Raw genomic sequence first — 22,558 nt, 5'->3', positions numbered from 1 at the left:
AGGTCCCCATCTGTGCTGCTTGCCCGGACACAGGGGACTGAGATAGATGACCTCTGGCTGGTCTTTTCTGCTCTCCCAACTCTGTTCCGATGAAAGCAATGAGAACATTGGACTCTGCAGAATGTGTAAAGAAATTGGGGGTGATCTCTCCTGAAAAAGAGAATGGTGGGGTGGCGGGCTCTGAAGGGCTACAGAGAGCATGGTGGCCAGCCACTGGGGGAGTTAAGGAATTGATTGACAGTGCGAGGGATTGTAGTTACACAACAAGGACTATCTAGGAGGTAGCTGGGAGGCAGCTTAAACACACCTCTGCCACAGGCTTTCGGGTAGACCTCTGGCGGCCTCGGCCTTTGGTGGAATCAATGCCCTGATTAGCTTTGAGGCTCAGCATTGGAGAAGGATCCACTCAGGGAGGGGGATATGGAGCCTGGTTCTCCCCTGCCCAAGAAATTTCCTCCAGAAAGCCTTTTCCCCCAAAGCCACGATCAGTCTTCAGGTCTCTAGGAAGGGAAAACTGGTGGCCAAAACAACAAGAGGGATTCAGGATGGGCAGCAAGAAGAGCTTCCGGGCTGGAAGGGGTTCCAGTACTAGAATAGGGTGGCAGGTCATTCTCCGGGCAGTTTTTGCCATCCGGGATTGGTTTCCCAGTGGTCCGGCCTGGAGGCAGGGGCATGGAAGAAATAACCTCTGGAAGTTGTTGCCGATTAAGGGTTCTGTAATTTCCTAAGAGGCAGCATCACCTTGACCTTTTATGCCTCTCGAACTCCAGCCCAGGGCTGTGGTGGGTATGGGGAGAAGTCCCAGCCCTACGATGCCCACATGGAAGCAGAAGTTGGAGATCTTCGCACCCTCCTTACCGAGCTTCTGGTGACTGCCCACAGGGCAGGGTAAAGCCGCCTCTCTTTTGGCCCCTGCAATGGTAGCAGAAGCTGGCACCACTGGCGATGTTGCTGCTGGCCTGAGGGGCTGCAGGAACCGAGGCACGACTGTCCTGAGCATTTTTGAGGTGTGTGGTTGACTGAGGGAGCGACTAAAGCATCTTCTATTCAAACAGACTCTGTGTGGTCCCTCCCGGACCTGGCATGCTGTCCGACTGGGCTGGCACTGCCACCCACCACATGTTTTTCTGTGGTGTTTGCCCGCCCTCCCTCCCATCGTCCCTCTCACCCACCCACCCTCCCTCCACTCTGCAGGAACACTGGGGCGCTTGTGACTCCAGGACTCAGAGACAGGAGGGTCCAAGCAAGGAGCAAAGGAGAGGCTGGGGGTCCCTGGTCCTGGGGAGGCAGGCAGGCCGCTGCTGTTCATGTGCCTGATGGCAGTTCAGAAGGTGGATAGATTCGGTTGCTTCCTGGGCAGAGATGCACCCCCCCATCTCTTACGATGGGCCCAATGGCCTCGTAGGTGAAAACCCAGTCCAGGGAACTAGGATTCCTGGGCTTTTGTCCCCAGCTTGGCCCATGACTTGGTTTGCGACCAGACGTAGGTCACTATACCTCTCAGAACTTTCCGTCTAGACTATAAGTTCACTGTGGGCAGGGAAAGTGTCTACAAACTCTGTTATATCGTACTCTCCCAAATGCTTAGTACAGTGCTCTGCACACAGTAAGCTCTGAATAAATACGATTGATTGATTGATTGGTCTCCCGGGGATGGCTGGTAGGGTATTTGAGCTCTTCTCACCAGAGGTGGTGATGGTGGGGTCTGTGTGTGTGAGTGTGTGTGTGTGTGTGTGCACATATTGTGTATGTGTCAGAGACAGACCCTACATATATACAAGATATTTTGGTGTTTAGCACTTCTTGGGCCCCCTGGGTTTGTTTAACCTTCTACCAGTTGTCCCTCACCATCCTTCAACATTGTGGAAAATGAGGCCCGGGGGTGGAGGCCGTGGGGGGAATACAGCAGCGTGGCCTTGTGGAAGGAGCACGGGTCTGGGAGTCAGGGGATCTGGGTTCTAGTCTTGGCTCACCAATGGCCTGGTGTGTGACCTTGGAAACTTCTCTGGGCCTCAGTTTCTTCATCTGTTCGAGGGAGATTCGATACCTGTTCTCCTTCCCACTTAGACTATGAGCCCTATGTGGGACAGAGACTTTGTCTGAACAGATTATCTTGTGTCTATCCCAGCGCTTAGTACAGTGCTTGGACACCTAGGAAGTGCTAAATAAATACCATAGTCATCATGGGGCTTTGACCACCCAATGCAGTTTTGGTCCTGGGAAGAGCCATGTAATGAGAATCAAAACCTGGGCACTGGCCTTCGACTCTGCCACTGGTTGGGTGACCTCACTCAAGTCACCTAATCCTCCATTCCTCAGTTTCCCCAGTTAATCCACGGGTTGCAGTAATCCCTGCCCCTCTTGTCTTTTTTACAGGATAAAGAGCTGTGAAAGTGCTGGGAGATTTTTCAGAAGAGGGGGGCAAAATACATTCATTCACCTGGGAAGGAGGCTGGATCGGATGGCTTCTTGAGATCCCTTCCTTTTGGTGACTTTATCAATCAGTTAATCAGTGATCTTTATTGACTGCTTAATTAATCAATCAGTTGTATATATTGAGCACTTACCAAGAGCAGAGCACTGTACTAAATGCTTGGGAGAGTACGATATAACAAGGTTGTTAGACACATTCCCTGACCACAAGAAGCTTGCAGACTAGAGGGGGAGACAGACGTTAATAGAAATAAATAAATTACGGCCATGATCATAAATTCTGCGGGGCCGAGGGTGGGGTGAATAAAGGGTGCAAATCGAAGTGCAAGAGTGATGCAGAAAAGAGGGGGAGAAGAGGGCTTAGTTGGGGAAGGTCCCTTGGTGGAGATGTGCTTTGAATAAGGCTTTGAAGATGGGGAGAGTGATTTTCTGACAGATATGAAGAGGGAGGGAGTTCCAGATCAGCTGTGTGCAGAGCACTATACTAAGTGCTTGGGAGAGGATAATAAAGTAGAATGATCCCTGCCCTCAAGGAACTTACAAATTTATCAGGGGAAACAGACGATAAAATAAATGACAGGGAGGGGAAGCAATCGAGCATAAGGATCTGTACATCAGTGCTGTGGGGGTGAGGGTGGGGCAAGTATCGAAATGTTTAAGGGCTTAGTGCTTTACTATCCCTTCTTTAAAATTGGTCACATTTTTCTTTCTTGGAGACTCAATTCAACTGGCTGTTATGTCTGCGATGTTGAATGTGGGCTGTACGAGGGGGGGATGTTCTTGCAGAGTGATGTTTCTTGGAGTCAGGGAGGGGAGAGACCGTTCCTTCTGCTCAATCAGGGCACTGTTCTTGACAGAGGTGGGGTTTGAGCTGAGGGGAGCAGATGGGCATGGGCAGAGCACTTAAGACACGTAGGGTCTGGCCTCATCCGGTCTTCGTGAGCCCCATGTGTGGACCTGCCCCAGTGAACCCTGGGAACCCATATATTTGTAGGATCTGTATGGACTCTGGGAAACACATATCCCATGTGTAGCTGGCTTTCATGGTCAGCAGTAGAGTTGCTTGGTAATGATGCCTGGAGATGAAAAGGCTGTTGAGGGGGGGACCTGGTCACGGCCTTTGAGCCACTGAAGGTTACAGTCCAGAGAGTGGCGTTCCCGACCCGTACCTCAGACCCACTGAGGACAGAACAAAGAGCAACTGGATGAAACTGCAGGGAAGAGCTTTCTGACTGGGGAGTGGGAGATGCTGGAACTTGTTCCTGAACGATTTTCCAAATGGCTTAGGGAGATGGGTTTCCCAACTGAGCCTGACCCTGGCCCAGAATCACCTCCAGGATGCTCTGACCTCCCCTTGATCAGACTGGGTCCTTGAAGATTGCTTAATTCATGGAATACCTCATCCAGAGAAGACCAAGGGAGGGAGGAGGAGAGGAGGGGAAGGAGAAGAGAGGGGAGAGTAGAAATTAAGGATGGAGAGGAAAAAAAGGGAGATGGTGGGGACAGGTGCTGGGAAGGTGAGGCAGATGTCCACAGTTGTCTGTGCTTTTCTGTTCAGCTCTCAGCGCCTTGTTCTCCTCAGCAGGTCAGGACTGTTGCAGATTAGAGTTGGACCATCAAACGTGAGATGAGTTTGGGAAACTCAGCTTGGTCCAAATTGGAAATCAAGGTTGGGTAGAGGCCAGGAATCCCCAGGGTCTTCCTCACACCCTACAGGGAATTGTGAAGGAACTTCGGAGGAAGGAGGAGAGAACTTCTCGGTCCCCACCTCAGTCCTGTGATAAGTCACAGCAGAAGAAGGCTAAATGGAGTTTATGCCTGGGGACTTCTGCTGCACTTCTAACCAATCAGTGGGCTCCTATGGGGTCCAGAGCACTGTACTGAGCATAATCAAGTCCATAGCTCCCAGTTCCTGCCCTCCAGGAGCTTACAGTCTAGCAAGGGAGACAGCCAATCAAATAATTTACAGATAGGTGAGTGCTTAAGTAATGGGGTATGTGGAAAAGAGCTCTTTTGCTTTTAGGTGGTTGTGAGTTCATAAGGGCCTGGTTGGTGCAAAGGGTGCAAAGAGAAGCAGTGTGGCATGTTGGAAAGAGCCCGGGCCTGGGAGTCAGAGGACCAGGATTCTCATCCCAGCTCCACCACATGTCTGCTGTGTGACCTTGGGCAAGTTGCTTAAATTCTCTGTACCTCAGTTACCTCGTCTGTAAAATGGGGATTAAGATTGTGAGCCCAATGTGGGACAGGAACGGTGTCCAACCTGCTTTGCTTGTATCTACTCCAGCACTTAGTATAGTGCCTGGCACATAGTAAGCACTTAACAAATACCATAAAAACAAACAAATTTCCCTGTGCCTGAGTTCCCTCATCTGTAATATGGAGATTAAAACTGTGAGCTACATGTAGGACATGGACTGTGTCCAACCTGATTAGCTTATATCTACCCCAGCCCTTAGTGCATTACCTGGCACATGGTAAGTGCTTAACAAATACCATTTTTAAAAAAAAGAGGGTTGAGGTGGTAGAGGTAGTGAGCTAAAGCACGGGTAGAAGAGACAAGAATTTAGGAAAGCCTTCTAGAGGAGGTAGGATTTCAGGAATAACTTGAGGATGGGGAGAGCTGTCATCTGGCAGATGTGAAGCAGGAGAGTTCTCCTTTCTGCCTACTCTGTCCATCTCCAGTGTGTATGTTGGGGGGAGAGGGGATGGAGTCTCAGACTTCCTTAGTGGAGGTTGAGTGGAGGCTCTAGGCCTCAGGCAGAGAAGGGTTTGGAGGCCTGGGCCCTGTGGCAGATGGCTGGGGTTGGCGATTGCTGGAAATGGCTGGGGCTGTTTCTGGCTCCCGTCTTACTTTTCCTGGTTAGGCCTCTCCGAGATGAGACACATACTTGAGCAGCCCAGCTGCTGTGAATTACCAGCCCTTGCTGGGGAAGACAGGGGGCTTGGAACTGGCAACTTCTGGAAGTTTCAGACCCCTGCTTCTTTCTCCTCTCCACATCCACCAGCTTTTGTCGCCCCTCCATGTCTGTTTCCCTTTCTCCTCTTCCTCCTCCTTCATCATCATCAATGGTATTTATTGAGCCTTTACTGTGGGCAGAGCACTGTACTAAGCACTTGGGAGAGTACAATACAACAGAGTTGGAGGACACCTTCCCTTCCTACAAGAAGCAGCATGAGAAGCAGCATGGGCTAGTGGAAAGAGCATGGGTCTGGGAGTCAGAAGCCCCGGGTTCAAATCCCAGCTCTGCCAATTGCTTGCTGTGTGACTTTGGGCAAGTCACTTCAATTCTCTGTGCCTCAGTTCTCCTGTGAGCCCCACGTGGGACAGAGACTGTGTCCAACCTAATTCACCCCAGCACTTAGAACAGTGTTTGACACATAGTAATCACTTAACAAATACCATATAAAAACAAGTTTACAGTCCAGAGGGGTATCAGACATAAATATAAATCAATAACATAAAATGTATAGATATGTACATGACTGCTGTGAGGCTGGGGGAGGGGTGACTACCAAGTGGCCAAAGGGTACAGATCCAAGGGCAAAGATGATGTAGAAGGGAAAGGGAGTCTGGGAAACAGGGCTAAACTGGGGAAGGCCTCTCAGAGATGTGACCTTAATAAATGCTTTGAAGGTGGGCAGAATGGTGGTCTGGCGTATATGGAAGGTGAGGGACTTTCAGGCTAGGGGGAGGATGTGGGAAAGAGGTCAGCAGTGAGATAGATGAGACTGGGGCACAGTGAGTAAGCTGGTGCTAGAGGAGTGAAGGGCGCAGGCTGGGCTGTAGTAGATCAGTGAGATAAAGTGGGCCTTAGGGGAAGATGATCAAATGCTTTAAAGCCAATGATCAGGAGTTTCTGTTTGTTGAGGAGGTTGATGGGCAGCCATTGGAGGATCATGAGGATTGGGAAGACATGGAGCCTCCTCCTTTCCTCACCTCCCTCCCCAAATCACCTCATGGTATTCCATTCCATGCAAACCCCCCACCCGGCTGTCCAATGACGCTTTCCCATCTTATCTCCTTTTCTCCTCCTTGTGGCCTTGGACAACTGAGCCAGCCAGCCAGCCAGGGTGGGCAGAGCAGGGAGGCTACCTGTGGGTGGGCATTTGGGAATCAGCTAGGGTCAGATGGGCCCATACAGTGGAATCTCTACTGACCAGGTATCCTGCCAGGGGCCATTTTCTTCCCCAGTCTGACCGTTGGCACCGCTGAGAAGTCTCTCCTCTCCCATTTCATCCTGCTTACCTTGTTCTGTTGGTTGCTGGAGCCAGGGCTTCTTTGAGACAGGAATATGAGCAGTAGGCAGACTCGGATCCAGGAGGTTTAGTGCCAGGGCAAGGCTACCACACAACTTGGGAAAGCTGGGAAGAGGCTAGGGAACAGAGAATGGCCCCAGAGCTCTGTGTTTCAAGGTGACGGAAACACCTACTGGGCTTTGTTGTTCCAGGGCTGGAGACCGCACCCACACGTCCATTCATGTACAACACATAGTTGACTGCAGACACCCACATGCTATGCACACATCCACACATGCGCATGCCCACACAGCCAAGATTTTCCAAGCATTCCCTTGACAACTCGATGTCAGCTCACTCACCTGGTCCAAAGAGCAGCCTCTTGACCACCAACCACTCAGATTCCCCTAGCAGTGGCCCACGGCTTGACCTGTGACTACCTTGCCTTCTTGAGGTATTGGCAGGTTAGAAAGGAGTTGGGTGGGTGGAGGAGCCCAAACTCGTGTGTCAACACGAAGACATTTTTTCCATCGATCAATCGGTGGAATTTATTGAGCTATTCCTGTGTGCAGAGCATTATACTAAGCACTTGGGAGAGTGCAATACAATAGAGTTGGTAGTCACAATCCCTGCCCAAAAGGAGTTGACAATCCAGCCGGGGACTTTAGAGTTAGGGGACAAGTGCAGACAGAGGCTGTAAATCGCTGCAAGGCCAAATGCCTTAAGTTGAACTCAAACTGGCAGAGAAATTTCCTCCTCCCTCTCCTCTTCTTCCACTTATTTTCTCTCCTTCTCCCATTGCTCCTCCCCATCTGCAGTTCTGGACTCTGTACAAAATAATTCGGCCCCGGCCGTCTAGGAACTTGACCCTAGTCTCCCTTGTTTTTGTTTTGTTTTTAAGGTATTTGTTAAGTACTTACTATGTGCCAGGCACTGTTCTAAGCGCTGGGGTAGATACAAGGAAATCGGGTTAGTCACGGTCTGTGTCCCACATAGGGCTCACAGTCTTAATTCCCATTTTACAGATGAGGTAACTGAAGCACAGAGAAGTGAAGTGATTTGCCCAAGGTCACACAGCAGACAAGTGGAGGAGCTGGGACTAGAACCCAGGCCCGTGCTCTATCCACTAGGAGGCAAGGGACGGGACCAGGGGTTTCACTTATTTTGGTGAGGAGGGATGTGGGAGGGTTGAACCGGAATTGAACCTCTCCATCTCCTCCCTCAACACCACCTTCCCCCAGCCGACCACCTCCCACACCGGCAGGGGCCGGAGGGGCAGGGACACTCCCCCAATTCCCTCCCACTTCTTGCCTCTCCCCAACAGAGCCCCTCTCCTGACAGTCCCTGCCTATTTCCCATAGGATGAGTTCCACCCTTTCATCGAGGCCTTGCTGCCTCACGTCCGCGCCTTCGCCTACACCTGGTTCAACCTGCAGGCCCGAAAGCGCAAGTACTTCAAGAAGCATGAGAAGCGGATGACCAAGGATGAAGAGCGCGCCGTGAAGGATGAGCTTCTGGGGGAGAAGCCCGAGGTCAAGCAGAAGTGGGCGTCCCGGCTGCTGGCCAAGCTGCGCAAGGACATCCGGCCTGAGTTCCGCGAGGACTTTGTGCTGACCATCACTGGCAAGAAGGCCCCCTGCTGTGTCCTCTCCAACCCCGACCAGAAGGGCAAGATGCGTCGGATTGACTGCCTGCGCCAGGCTGACAAGGTGTGGCGGCTTGATCTGGTCATGGTCATCCTGTTCAAAGGCATCCCTCTGGAGAGCACGGATGGCGAGCGTTTGGTCAAGGCTGCCCAGTGCACCAACCCCATTCTCTGCGTCCAGCCCCACCACATCAGTGTCTCAGTCAAAGAGCTGGACCTGTACCTGGCCTACTTCATCCGGGAACGAGGTAAGACCAGGGGCCCTGGCTGGGGACCGTGGGGCCGGAGCTCTGGCAGAGGGTGTGGGGAGCATGTCTAGCATGTCGTACAGTCCGTTAGACTGGAGGCTCATTGTGGGCAGGGAATGGGTCTAGCACCTCTGTTATATTGTGCTCTCCCGAGTGCTTATTAGTACAATGTCCTGCACACAGTAAGCACTCAATAAATACCAGTCATTGTCTGATTGGTGTCCCCCAGGCTCTGGTGAGGTTTGAGGGAATGGGCGGCAGCAGAAGGGAATGGATGGTGCGAGGTCTGGGGAGTCCTGGCCCTGGGGCCCCAGCTCATTGAGAACAGAGCCAAGGATGGGAATGGAGGCAGGCCGGCAGCCCTTAGAGAAAGCAGTGGGGAGTCAGAATGCCAGGGTTCCAGTTCTGATCCCATCCCATGCTTGCGGGTTTGTCTTTCCCAGATTTCAGTTCACTCCGCCTTCTGGAAAATAAAGGAGCACATTTGGGTGTGTGGGCCTGGCCCCATCCCCTCTACCTGGCCCCCTGCTGAACACTTCTCCCTAGGGCCAGACATAGGAGGGGAGAGAGGACAGTGGCAGCCGGGTACTGGATGAAGGCGGACGACCGAAGGAGGGAGGCCTCATGGCCGCAGCCCAGACAACACCCCCCTGCCCCCACCCCCACACTCGCACTTCCTCAGACTCCTGAAAGACGCTCAGCCCCGGGCAAACCTGTTCTGTCCAGAGACCCACACTCCTGTGGGCACAGCTATTCATAGAAACACACACCAGGCAAGTTTTATCCCGGGGGAGACGTAGCCATGCACAGTCACACACATGGACACCCACGCACAGGCAGGACCAGCTTTCTGAGAGGGGATTGGAAATGGGAGGGTGGGGGGTTATCAATCAATCAATCAATCAATCAATTAATCAATAGTACTTGTTGAGCCCTTAATGTGTGCAGAGCACTGTACAGGGCTTGGGAGAGTATGATATAGCAGTTGAGTTGTTTATATTTATAATATAGATTCACACCAAACCGGCCCAAGAGGAAGCCGGGGAGGTAGACATCCCAATTCAATTCAGACCTCCAATTCTTCCCCTCTGCCTGCTCACAGAGTCCTAGGAGAGAGGGAGGAAGGGAGAGAGGGAAGCAGGCAGACAAGAATGTGTAATAAAAGGAGAGAGGGAGACTTCCAGGCCTTACGTGCTAGGACTGAGTGGAGAACGAGCAGCAGGAGCAGCTCTCAGAAAGGGCAGCTGGGAATGGAAGGAGAGTTATACCCTCCCCGCATACCCAACACAAACACACCACAGACTGACCCAGATCACACACCACTAATTGACACAGGCACAATTCCCTCACACACAACCAACACAGAGACACACCACAGGCACACATCACAAGTTCAACACAGACATTAAAGCAACATCTACATGCCCTTAACCTTGACACCCCACTTATACAACACAAGAAGATACAACAGTACATGAGCAGCAGAATCAGAGGAGATGGGAGCCCAGGTGTTTTGAAATGACTGGTGAGAGGCTGGATTAGCCTAAATATGTATGAATGTGTACATGTATTCAGCTGAGTAACTTTATATGTGCCTGGGTGTTTTTCAGAGTGGATGTCCATGTGCATATGTTAATATCTGTGGATGTCTATATGTGTGTCAGTGTGCAGCTGTGATGTACATTCAGGTTTGTGTGTCTGTGGGGCTTTGTGTTTGTATCTGTGAGACTGTGTGGATGTGCTATCTATGTGTGTTTTGGTAGGGTTTGGAGAGTACTAAGAGGGAACCAGCAACTTTGCTCAGTTCTTTGACTTTGGCTGGGTGGGCACAGCTTCCTAGAAGCCTGATGATTTGGGAAACTTAGAAAAGCAACACCTTGAGGACAGGAGGGAGGAGGAAGGCTGAGCAGCCCTTCCATCTAGGCCTTCTGTTGTTTGAAATGCCTGAGTCATGGCAGAGACTTTGGGGGTCAACTGCTGCTCCTTTCCTCTGTCCTGCTTATTCCCCTTCCTCCTTCTTTGTTTCTTCCTCTTTTCTTCTTTTCTCTCCTTTCTCCTCTGTTTCCTCCTTTTCCTCCTCTTTCTTTTCTCCTCTTCCTTTTTTCCCTCCTTCTCCTCTCCTTTCTCTTTCCTGCTTCTCCTCCTTCCTTCCTTCCTACTACTCTTCTCCTGCCCTCTTTCTCTCCCCCTTCCCTCCTCCTTTTTCTTCCCACTTGCTGTTTTCCTTTCCCGCTCCCCATTCCCCCTCCTCCTTTCCCTCCCCCTCCCACTCCCCACTGCCTTTCCAACCTTGACCCCAGTCGTCTGGGTCCCAGGCAGTCATGGAGTCACCTGATCTGTCTAATTGGTAACAAACTCTGGGCTGTAAATACTCAGCTGATAAGACCTTCTTAGCTTGTCACTTTCCCTGAGCAAAGAGGAGGAGTTATTAAGGAGGTTCTGCCCCTCTGGCCGCCAAGGCCTGTTTAAGGTAGACTGGTCTGTGGCCTCTCCTTTAGGGGACTTTAATATTGATGTGACTGCTGACTGAGAGGCGGGGAAGCAGAAGGTCATGGGGCCTGCTGTGGCTGTCCCCTGCCCACCCCCACCAACTCCAAGGCCCAGCCCAGTGCCGACTTAGCTGAAAGAGTGTGGGTTGGTCCAGGAGCCCATGCTGAAGGGGACCACAACTTCCAGGCTGGGAGTGGTGGCCAGGGACTCACCAGACCACCCCCTGCCCCCACCAACCAGATCTCATATCCCTGGGACTGGGGAGCTGATTTCCCATTGAACTGGGCCCTCCCCCTTCCTTGCCCCTTGCTTTCAGTTCTATGCACCCTCATTCATTCATTCATTTAGTCATATTTATTGAGCACTTACTGTGTGCAGAGCACTTACTGCACACTTGGGAGAGTACAATACAACAATAAACAGATACATTCCCTGCCCACAACGAGCTTACAGTCTAGACACAATGGTATTTGTTAAGTGCTTACTCTATGCCAGGCACAGTACTAAGCGCTGGGGTGGATACAAGCAGATCGGGTTGGACACAGTCCCTGACCCACGTGGGGCTCATAGTCTCAAACCCCATTTTACAGATGAGTGAACTGAGGCAAAGAGAAGTGAAGTGACTTGTCCAAGGTCACATTGCAGACAAGTGGCAGAGCCAGGATTAGAACCCATGACCTTTTGACTCCCAGGCCTGTGCTCTATCCACTACAGCACTAAACTACCCTGCCTCTCTCAGGCCAGGAAATCAAGGGATTTGCTGAGGAGTAGGGAGATGGTGAGCAGAATCTAAGGAAGAGCCAACATGCTAACCCCCCAGAGAGAAACTGAGATGGCTGAAAACACGGGGTTATGTAGCCTGGAGACAAGAGAGGAAATTCAGGGAAGGCAGAGAGGCCGACATAATGGTCCCGAGTCTTTGAAGTGGTCACTGAGAAAAGCTGGTAAGCTTTTTGTTTATGGTATTTAAGTGCTTACTATATGTCAAGCACTATTCTAAGCACTGGGGTAGAGACAGGTTAATCGGGCCAAATACAGTCACTGTCCCACATGAGGATCACAGTCTAAGTAGGAGAGAGAACAGGAATTGGCTCTATTTTACAGTTGAGGAAACTGAGGCACAGAGAAGTGAAGTGACTTGCCCAAGGTCACACAGCAGGCAAGTGGTGGAGCTGAGATTAGAACCCTGGTCCTCTGGCTCCCAGGCGTGTGCCTTAATCCACTTGTTCATGCTGCTTCTTTAGGATCTTCTCTCCTAGAGAAATTTCCAACCTGGGGAAGCCCCCTACTTGGTTGGAATGGTGGAGCTTTGCCCAGAAGCAGGGGAATGGACCAAATGATCCTGAGCACACCGTTCCAACTTGAGGGTCCTAAATCAGGTCAGTGAATCCAGGGATAAGGAGCTGGGCACCCAAGCTCATCCTCACTCAACTTTGGTTACTGAGCATCCCCAGGTGCTCAACTCTGTGTTCAGGGCTTCAACTATGCAAAGAGCTACTCACCCATTTGGAATACCAATTTCAGCCATGAAGCAAAGGAGAATTCCAAGTATTTTTCTCTCTCTCTCTCTTCTCTCCTGCTGATCACTATCCCTACTCCTTTGACCCATTCTGGAAATCATGAGCCGCATAACCTGTTGAGCTCTGAGAACGTAAGACCAGGAGCCCGCCAATCCTGGGTCAGGTCCTTGGTTCTCCCCACCCAATAGTGTGTCTCTAAAAGCCACCTGTGATGGTTGCCCTACTGGTTGCCAATGCTCATGGTGAGGGAGGGGCCATCTGCTCCGTGTGGGCAGGCACCAGGTCTGGGGCTTCTGTTGTGTTTACCAAAGGCTTGGTAAAGTGTCTTGCACTCAGACATTGCTCAATCAGTGTCTTTCCTTTTCCTCCTCCCCCTCCTCCTAACTGTCCTTTCCTAGTGTGGACTGCTCATCCACTAATCTATCCAAACTCTTCTTGTACCTGCTGATGTTTTCTGCCTGCACGGTGTAAAAACATAAAAAATGTCATTGCGGCCTCGGGTTCTCCACCCACATACTATTCAGCTGCTTCCCTCAGGTACCTGCTGAGGGCAAGGATTAATGTAGGGGAAAAGCTTAGCGGTTCTGGTACCCAAAGTGGGACCACCACTCAAACAAGAGTGCTGCAGACAATGCCTTTCAGGCCCTGCATCTTCTCCCATCCTGAAACTTGAAGGCCCTTCGATCCCAGCTCACCCCCAACTCTAGCCTCCCCTAGAGGCAGGCAGGTGGGCGAGATGACCAGTCTAGGGTTCTCTGACCGTACCTGTAGCTCTTCCTTCAGCTGGTGCTGGAGAAAGATGGTGGGGGAGGAGTGGGCTAAGATGAGGGGTGGTGAAAAGGATCGGGGGCAGGGGGTGCGGGAGATCTGTTTAAAGCAAGAGAGCCAGTTGGAACATGTGGGGGTGGAGGTAGAGGCTGGGCCCCAGTGCCAAAGGGTTAATACAGCTCTGACTGTGTCTGAATTGGATTAGCAGATTCCAGGGTTGTTGTGTGGAGAGGAGAGATTCCTGGGAGTCGCTGCTAAGGGGAGGGCTCGTTAAGATGCAGCCTCTGTTGTCTCCCCAGTTTATCAGTCTGGAACAGTCTGAGGCAGCTCCCCTTGCTCCCCAGCCCTCACCCCGGCAACTCTTCCCCACCATACCCCCTCCCCCACCACACCCCACCCTTTCAAGCTGAGCTGATAAAATTTTGAAGAGAGTATTTCTTTGGTGTCAGCACAATTTCCCAGTCAGTCAGCCCCCTCCCTCTCTCTTCCTCGCTCTTCCTCTCTCTCCCTCGCTCCCTCGCTCCCTCCCTCCATCTCTCTCTCCCTCTCCCTATTTCTCTCTCTCCCTCCTTCCCAGCTAGGGTTGAAGATCACTGCTCCCTGCTTGCTCCTGGTTTTACCAATTCCCAGCCTACTGTCCCCTGCCCCAGACCGTTCACTTTCTACACCTGCACCCCAACACTGGCTCCATCCCACCGAATCCCTGCTCTGCCTGCACATATGGGACCCTGCCAGCTCCCAGCCCCCTCACCCCCTTAGCCTTGTCCATCCATCCCCCTCTCTGCCAGCCCCCCAGTTCCATGGTTCCCCACTGCCCTGCTGGGTTTTGCCTTCAGGAGCCCGTTCAGGGCTATAAATAAGCGACTGTGCAGAGTGGATTGATTTTATTACACATTATCTCACAGGGGCCTCCGCAGCAGAGAGCGGGGTGGTTTATGGCTCCTGCTGAGGTGGCCAATGGAGAAGGAGCCTGGGAGAGGGAGAGAGAAGGAGAAGGAAGAAAGGAAGGGAAAAAATGAGTCCTTCTTTGGAGCAGCCTTCAAGGGCATCTGGCATTAATAAGCGTCAGATTCTGGCCATTAGCGTTCTCGTCAGCGATGTGATATATGTCAAAGAAAGTGTGTGAGCCAGGGGCTCTGGGCTAGTTGCCCGGAGGGCCCCCCCACCAAGCTTCTTCAAGGCCACAAAGTCCCCCCCCCCCCCGCCCCAGCTTGCTGGAAACCATCTTCAGGGTGGGGGAGGGGAGACTCAAAATATTTCAGCTTGTAAGCTGGTGGAGTAGACAGTTATGGGGATGTGGGGGGAAGATTCCTTCAGGAAGGAATGTTGACAACTCAATCAGCCGAGGGCCCAATGAAAAGTGGCAGAAATACCTGGGAGATTCCCCCCAGCGGCCCAACGGAGTCGGAGAGAGAGGTAGGAAGGGGGTCCCTCCATTCTTGGGGAAGCCGGGATTGGGCGCTCTAGGGTTGGCTGTGCAGCCTCTGAGGACCTAAGGAGCAACCCTCAATGGGGTCTGGGCGTCAGACACGCACACGCGCACCCCAGGCACACACACCAGCGCCCTCCCCACTGGTAGTGAGGGAGTTTGCGGGGACTGTAGGTGTTAACCAACCCTTCCCCAGAATGACACTCTAGCCCAAGGCCTCCTTAAGCTGGTAGGGCTGCTGGGGGGAGCTAAGCTAAGGGCCCAGCCTGACATAGAACAAATTGGATCCGTGGAAACCAAAGGGCTTCAAGGACTCTTTTAACTAGCTTCTCCTGCCTACTCCACTTTCCAAGCCTTTAGAGCCCGATGTAAAGTTTCTAGCTAATGAGAGGTCCCCATAGACCAGGTTGAATGGGTGAGGAGCCTGAAACTTAGGTCGTGGACCCAAGGGGGAGGAGGGGAAAGGGGGCCAGCAGGGAAGGAGCAAGGAGGGGGAAGGTCAGGATGGGGATAGGAAGAAGAAGTCTGATTCTTAAAAGAAACAAAGATCACGGGGGGGTCTCATTTCCATGGGGTACCGGCTGCCCCACCCTTTTAAAGGCAGGATTGAGTTGAAGGGTGTTGGGAGGAGTTGGGGGTGTGGAAGTGGGGGGGGGGGGCGACGGTGAGAGTATCCTGGGTGTTCCAGGTGCGAGCTTCATACTGCAGCAGGGGAGGGGCTGGCTGGGAGGGAGGGTGCCCTGGTGCGGGAGAGGGGAGGTCGCTGATGAAAGTCAGAAGCATTGCAGTGTAATGGTAATCAATTTCTTCAGATCAATGTGCAGGGACCGCGGCGCGCGCACACACACACATACATACACACCTTCATCGCAACTTCATTTCTTTCTTTATGGTGCTTCCTGACTAATTGAATTGGGTCCAGAACAGGCACAGAGACACAGAAATTCCTCCCCCCTCCCCCGCCAACCCCGACCCACCCCAACAGCCTCTTTTAAGAGAGAAAGATGATTTTGTGTACCCTAACGCATGGGAAGAGGACTGGCGATGCAACTTATGTAAACGACTATACTGCTGATGTGAGAATCAGTCAGGGGTCCCAGGTGTAAAATCATTTCCCTTTCCACTAGTTAAATTCCTGCCACAGGGAACTTCCCTTGAGCAGCAGTGTCCTGCTTCTGGGCCAGCTTGAGCAAGGTGAGCTCTGATAGTTGTTTTTTACCTGTCCTTCCCCCCACCCCACCATCCAGGACCTGGGCCTAGTTTCCAGAATCCCTGGAGAAGCAGCGTGGCTCAGTGGAAAGAGCATGGGCTTTGGAGTCAGGGCTCATGAGTTCGAATCCCAGCTCTGCCACTTGTCGACTGTGTGACTGTGGGAAAGTCACTTAACTTCTCTGTGCCTCAGTTCCCTCATCTGTAAAATGGGGATTAAGACTGTCAGCCCCATGTGGGACAACCTGATTCCCCTATGTCTACCCCAGCGCTTAGAACAGTGCTCAGCACATAGTAAGCGCTTAACAAATACCAACATTATTATTATTATTATTATCTTGCTCTCCTCCACCTTCCTTCCCTTCTCCTCTCTCTTCCACCCTTTGGTGTCAGCTTGGTCCAGCTAACCAAATGGGAAATCCAGTTCTCATTATATTCTGCTGCTTCCCCTTCCCCTGTTCTAGTTCCTGCCTCCTGGACTAGATTGTAAACTCCGTGAATCCTCGAGGGCAAGGATTAGGTCTGTCAATTCTATGGTACTCTCCCCAGCGCTTAGTACAGTACTCTGTATTGAGTAAATGCTCAATAAATACCACTGATTGCTTGAGGGAGGAGAGGGGCAGGGGACTGAGGTAAAGGAAGCCTGGCATGCAGGCAGAGGCCTTGGGGAGGTGGGGGACACTCAGCTAAAGGGAGCCAAAAGGAGAATTTCAAGAAAGCAAAGGAGGAATATCAGGGCCCCCAGCAAAAGAGAAAAAAGTAGGGAATGTGCTTCCTGATTGTGTCAAGAACAAGGAGACTGAGATATGGTGGTGGGCACCAGGCTCCCTGCCCAACTGCGGCCATAAGGCCTGGGGGTCTGGAGGCTGGAGCAGCCTGAGGCAAACAGAATGAAGGAGGCCAAGATTGTGGCTGAGAGAGAGAGAAAGAGCCAGAGTCAGAGAGTGGCTGAGACCTGGTGAATCAAAGGAACATCTGAGTCTTTCCGGTGAAGTTGTTCCCAACAGCACGTCACAGTTGTAAGCATCGTTATGCTGGTACGTGTGTTGTGGGCGTGACTGTTGTGTGTGAATGTGAGTGTGTTTGTTTCTGTCAGAGTAATTTGTGGGTTTGTAGGATGAATATGAATGTTTTTCGTTGCTGCTCTGTGTATGTGAGTCTCTGTGTGAAAATTGGGTGTATCCCTCTTGAATGCATTTATGAATTTTAGGCTCATTGTATGTGTGTGTGGTCCTCGTTGTGAGGCTTGGGTCAAATGTGAGGGGTGTGATTTTTTTTATGGTATTTATTAAGCCCTTACCACGTGCCAGGCACTGTACTGAGCGCTGGAGTAGATACAAGCTAATCAGGTTGGTCATCATCCATGTCCCACATGGGGCTCACAGTCATAATCCCCATTTTACAGATGCAGTAACTGAGGCACAGAGAAGTTAAGTGACTTGCTCGAGGTCACACAGCTATCAAGTGGTGGAGCCGTGATTAGAACCCAAGTCCTTCTGATCCCAGGCCTGTGCTCTTTCCAGTAGGCCACACTGCTTCTCTGATTTACAGGACCTGTGCCTGTAAATATGTTATATGTTTGGCTCTTTATAGGGAGAAAAACATATGCTTGTGAGAGATTCATGTTGGTCTGAAAATATGAGCTGTGTGTAGGGACAGATAAAAATACCTGTATGGGATGGAATGGATGTGTCTATGATGGTGTGTTGGCTTGTGTCAGTGAATTTGAAGTTGAAGGTATATAGAATGGGTCCTGAAGGAGTGTTGTGGGTGATGTGTGTATGATGGGGGAGGGGAAATTGATTGTGGAATGTGTGTGGTTTGTGTACGTGTGTGGGGGCGGGGGTGTGTGTGACACGTGTGGGTGCTGGGTGAGACAGAAGCAGTGCAAGGTAGCGGCAGGGAGTCCAATCAATCAATCAATCATAGTTATTGAGCACTTACTGTATGCAGAGCACTGTACTAAGTGCTTGGGAGAGTACAGCCCAACAGTATAACAAACACATTCCCTGCCCACAACGAGTTTACAGTCCAGGTCTCCTTCCTCCCCCACCCCATCTCTACCAATGCCTCTCACTGAGTAGCTGTGGCCGAAAGCTGAAACGGGGAAAAGGCACCCCAGCCAATCCCCCCAATCACCACTGCTGGAAAATAAAAACCATGTGGATTGAGGATGTGCATGTAGGGCATAGGTGGGTCTTCAGCAGCACTGACTGCATGCTACACTTGTCCCGGGCCATCATGCCCCATTTGGACTCTCTCCACAATTCCAGGATCCATTCCTTTTTCTTCACCTGACCTCCCCTCTCTTGATGCACAGATCCACACCTTCAACCCCGCCCTTTCTGCGAAACTCAATTCCTTAACCCCCCGGATCCCACCCACCCCGCCCCATCCCTCTGTCGATCTTGAACCACCAACCCCCAGTCCTGGATCACCTCCACAGGGTGCTTCCTCAGCTCATGTGCTCGTGCCGCGGAGCACTGTTGGCGGAAATTCAGGCACCAGGCCAACTTGAAATTCATCCTCACCTGCTATAACTCTACCCTCTCTCCTGCTCAGCAGCATTACTTCTCCCTCCTCATCAATCCCCATGTCCACTGCCCCCTCCCTCCTGAAATCCCAGTGCTCCCACCTTCCCTCTGGCTGCTCCAAATCCTGTCAGTTCTTCCTCCACAACATTTCTAGATTACGTTTCACCCAAACAACTACCTCACTGAACCAGATTGGACTGTCATATCCTGGTTAGACTCCCGCACCAGCCCCCTCACTGCTCTCCACACCACTGGCCTTTCTAGGCCATACTTCACTCTGCTGGCTGGGTCATTATTTTAAAATGTCATTCTGAACACAGTGCCCCACTCCTCAAAAAGCAACGTTGGTTGCCTGGTTCTCTCCACAGCCAGCAGAAACTGCTGACAGTTGGCTTAAGGCTCTCTTCCCCTGCACCCACTCTTTGTTCCTCTCAAGCTAACTTTCTGCTGCCGGAATCTTGCTCATGCCTTTCTTCTTGCCTGGAACTCTCTCCCCTTCACATTGACAGGCCATTGATTTCCCCATTTTCAAAGTCCTTCTAAAATCACATCTCCTTCAGGAGGCCTTCCCAGATTGATTTCTATCTCCACAACCCATTGCCATTTTAACACTTCCCTACTATCTCTCCTACCCAGCACTTGTGTACCTATCTTTAGTCCCTGTTACTTCCTTCTAGCTATAATTTTAGTGTCTGTCTCCCTGCTCCTCCCAAACATCCAACCATCGTAAACTCCTTGGGGCCAGGGATTATGTTTATTAATTCTGTTGTACTCTCCCAAGTGCTTAGTACAGTGCTCTGCACCGCATAAGCACTCAATAAATACCATTGATTGATTGACTGATTTTGGCCCCGCCCTCAAGGAACCCATAGTCTAATGGGGGAGACAAGCAGACATAAATGACCTAAAACAAAAGAATAAGAACATGGATACAAATGAAAAAAAGTTAACAAATAAATAATAAATTCAGCAAAGAGATATACACGAGTGCTAAAGTGGCATGATCACAACAGTGGGGAATTAATCAGGGAATGCTTCTTGGGGACAGAGGCTTTTTAGGAGTGAGTTGACAGTTGGGGTGGGATGTGGTTTGGTGGATATGAGGGGGAATCGATCAGTGGTATTTACTGAATGCTTACTGTGTGCCGAGTCCTGCACCAGGCACTTTGGAAAGTAAGACAGAGCAGAGTTGGAAGACATGTTCCCTGCCCACAAGGAGTTTACAGTCTAGATGGGGAGACAGATGTTAAAATTAATTACTGATAGGGGAAATAGTAGAGGATAAGGATATTTATGTAAGTGCTGTGGGACTGGGGTGGGGCATCAAAGTGCTTAAGGGGGAGTACACAGCCAAGTACACAGGTGATACTTGGGGGGGGGCAGGAAGGGGAAATAAAGGCTTAGTCAGGGAAGGCCTCTAGGAGAAGGTGTGATTTTCAGAGGGCTGTGGAGAGAGCTGCAATCTGTCAGATATGAAGGGGGAGGGAGAGAAGCAGTGTTGCCTAGTGGATAGAGCATGGGCCTGGGGGTCAGAAGGACCTACACTCTAATCCCAGTTTTGCTACCTTGGGCAACTCACTTTGCTTCTCTGTGCCTCAATTTCCTCATCTGTAAAACGAGGATTAGGACTGTGAGTCCCATGTGGGACAGGGACTGTGTCCAACTCGATTTGCTTGTATCCACCCCAGCGCTTAGTACAGTGCCTGGCACACTGTAAGCACTTAATAAATACCATTAAAAAAACCAAAACAATTCTAGGCCAGAGGACGGATATGCACAAGGTGTCAGGCGAAGGGAATTATATCAATCAATCACTGGTATTTATTGAGTGCTTACTGTGAAAGGAAAGGTACGTGTGAGGGTTGGATATATTACGTGAGCATAGAGTAAGTGTGGGTGTGGATAGGAGAGTGGAGTATGGGGGATGATGTGTGTGTGTGTGTGTGTGTGTGTGAGGTCGGGGGGGGGGGTCTCTTGGGTAAGATTTACAGTTCATTCCTCATTTCCCATTTCTCTCCCTGTCTTCACTGCCCATCCAATCCCAAATAAGACCAGGCCAGTTGGGGCTTCATCTCCTCCCATTCCCACCCATATCGTTGCAGGTGGGTACCAGATGGACAGACAGCTGGTATCAGGTCCCAAGCCCCAGTCCAGGGAAGGTTTCAAGAGAGCCTCTCAGGGTTCCATAAATTGGGCCCCAGCAGAGGGGAGCCTGGTGAACTAGATTCTTCCCCACCTGGAGCAGACTCAAACCTCTGAATATGAACTCTAGACAAATTCTTTTGATTGATTTGATTGCCAGCTCCTCGAGGGCAGGGATAATGTCTACTAACTCTATTGTATGCCCACAGTAGATGCTCAATAAGTGCTATTAATGCCAATAAATATTTATGCTATTGGTGATGATGATGATGATTCCTGTGCTCGGGGACTGAAGGGAGCTAAAACAGTGAGGATAGATTAAGTAGCGGGGGAGATTGTTCGGAGAGGAAAGCTCTTTAACTCTCTCCTTTCTTGCCCATTGCCTTTCCTTCCCCCTGCCCCCACCCCTGCACCAAACAGAATCATGAAGCAAGGGGCATGCCAGGGGGTAGGGAATGCCAAGTCCCCTTTCTGCTGCATCTGCCTCGTGTCTGATCTGGCTGCTTCCCCAGCCTGGGAGCGAGCAAGGCAGATGGCATCCATCTGCCCGGCCTGGTGTGCCCAGCCTCCTGTGCTAGTCCCACCTTCTGTCCCCAGCAGGCTGTCCATGCCACCCAAGTCAGCAGCTCAACTGGTCTTCCACCCCCGAAGTGGAAAGTAGCGTGGCAGTACGAGCCGCAGGAGAGAGGGAGGGTGGCCGGAGTCGCAAGGGAGGTGCAAGGGGAGTCAGGTGCCAGGCTGATGAAATATTGATTGTGCCTGGGGTGGGGCTGGCAGTGCACCCTTTTCAGCCAGCTCTGTTGAAATTATCTGGTGTCTTTGGAGTGGTAGCGCTTGGCACCCTCTGGCCTAAGCATTTCTAATCTCCTGAGCTCCCAAGGCAAGAGCCAGAGGAAAGGCAGCTCATGAGTTTCCGGCATCTTGCTACTTCATACATGCTCTCTTTCTACATGCCAAACCATACCCCATTATATCCTTGCACATATTACACTGGTATCGTTGAATTCCTAAGCCCATGGTTCATCAAGCTCTGAAGCAGCTATGCGGCAACCGCTTTAGAGGCTACAGTGCCCTTGCCTTACACACAACATATCACTAGCGCATCTAGTGATGGTCTTTTTTAAGTGCTTACTAGGTGCTAAGCACTGTACTAAATGCTGGAGTCAATCCCTAGCCCACACAGAGCTCCCGGTCTAGGTGGAGATAGACAGATCAATCAGTCAGTCAATCAGTGATATGTACTGAGTGCTTACTGGGTGCAGAGCACTGTACTAAGCACGTGAGAGAGTGTAATCCAACAGGCGTGGTAGACATGTTCCCTGCCCATAAGGAGTTTAAAACCGAAGATCTCCATAACAGGCAAAAGGGTCAGCAAGCCAAGACCCACCGTTGATAAGGCACGTAAAAAAAATGGGTCCTGGAGATGGGAGTCCTCAAACAACCTACCACTCCGGGAGAAGCAGTGCGGGCTAGTAGAAAGAGCACTGGCCTGGGAGTCAGAGGATCCCGGTACCTGTCCCAGCTCTGCCACTTGTCTGCTGCGTGAACTTGGGCAAGTCACTTAATTTCTCTGTGCCTGTTACCTCATCTGTTAAATGGGGATTGAGACTGTAAACCCTGTGAGGGGCAGGGACTATGTTCAACCCAATCATCTTGTATCTACCCCAGAGCTTAGTACAGTGCCTGACACATAGTAAGTGCTTAACAAATCCTACAATTATCACTATTATTATTATTATTATTAATAACACCCAGTCCTTAGTTACAAGCCAGCACAGCCTCCCTAGGCTTCTAAAAGTTGGAAAGGGAGTCTCTTCATGGTTGGGGGAAGTTGGTGTGGGCTGCAGCAGCAGATCCCAGGGCCCCAATCTTAAGGGGGCTCCAAGCTATGTGTGATTCAGTCC

At 51.1% G+C, this 22,558-nt stretch overlaps 1 protein-coding gene across 8 annotated transcripts in view; it reads left to right on the top strand.

Moving 5' to 3' along the window:
- Positions 1-22,558, top strand: part of NFIC (nuclear factor I C) — a 121,562-nt gene that overhangs the window by 25,023 nt on the left and 73,981 nt on the right. For all 8 annotated transcript variants that reach the window (XR_005659560.1, XR_005659559.1, XM_029052747.2 and 5 more), the window contains exon 2: positions 8,031-8,562. Coding sequence is in view for 6 of the 8 variants with exons in the window: in XM_029052747.2 (XP_028908580.1) it covers positions 8,031-8,562 (532 nt within the window). In the remaining 2 variants the exon portion in view is untranslated. The remainder of the gene's footprint in view (positions 1-8,030; positions 8,563-22,558) is intronic.

Source organism: Ornithorhynchus anatinus, chromosome X2, assembly GCF_004115215.2.
Source record: "Ornithorhynchus anatinus isolate Pmale09 chromosome X2, mOrnAna1.pri.v4, whole genome shotgun sequence".
In the NCBI taxonomy this organism is placed as follows: domain Eukaryota; kingdom Metazoa; phylum Chordata; class Mammalia; order Monotremata; family Ornithorhynchidae; genus Ornithorhynchus; species Ornithorhynchus anatinus.
The sequence above is the reverse complement of the archived record's forward strand: the minus strand, read 5'-3'. Positions and strand labels throughout refer to the sequence as shown.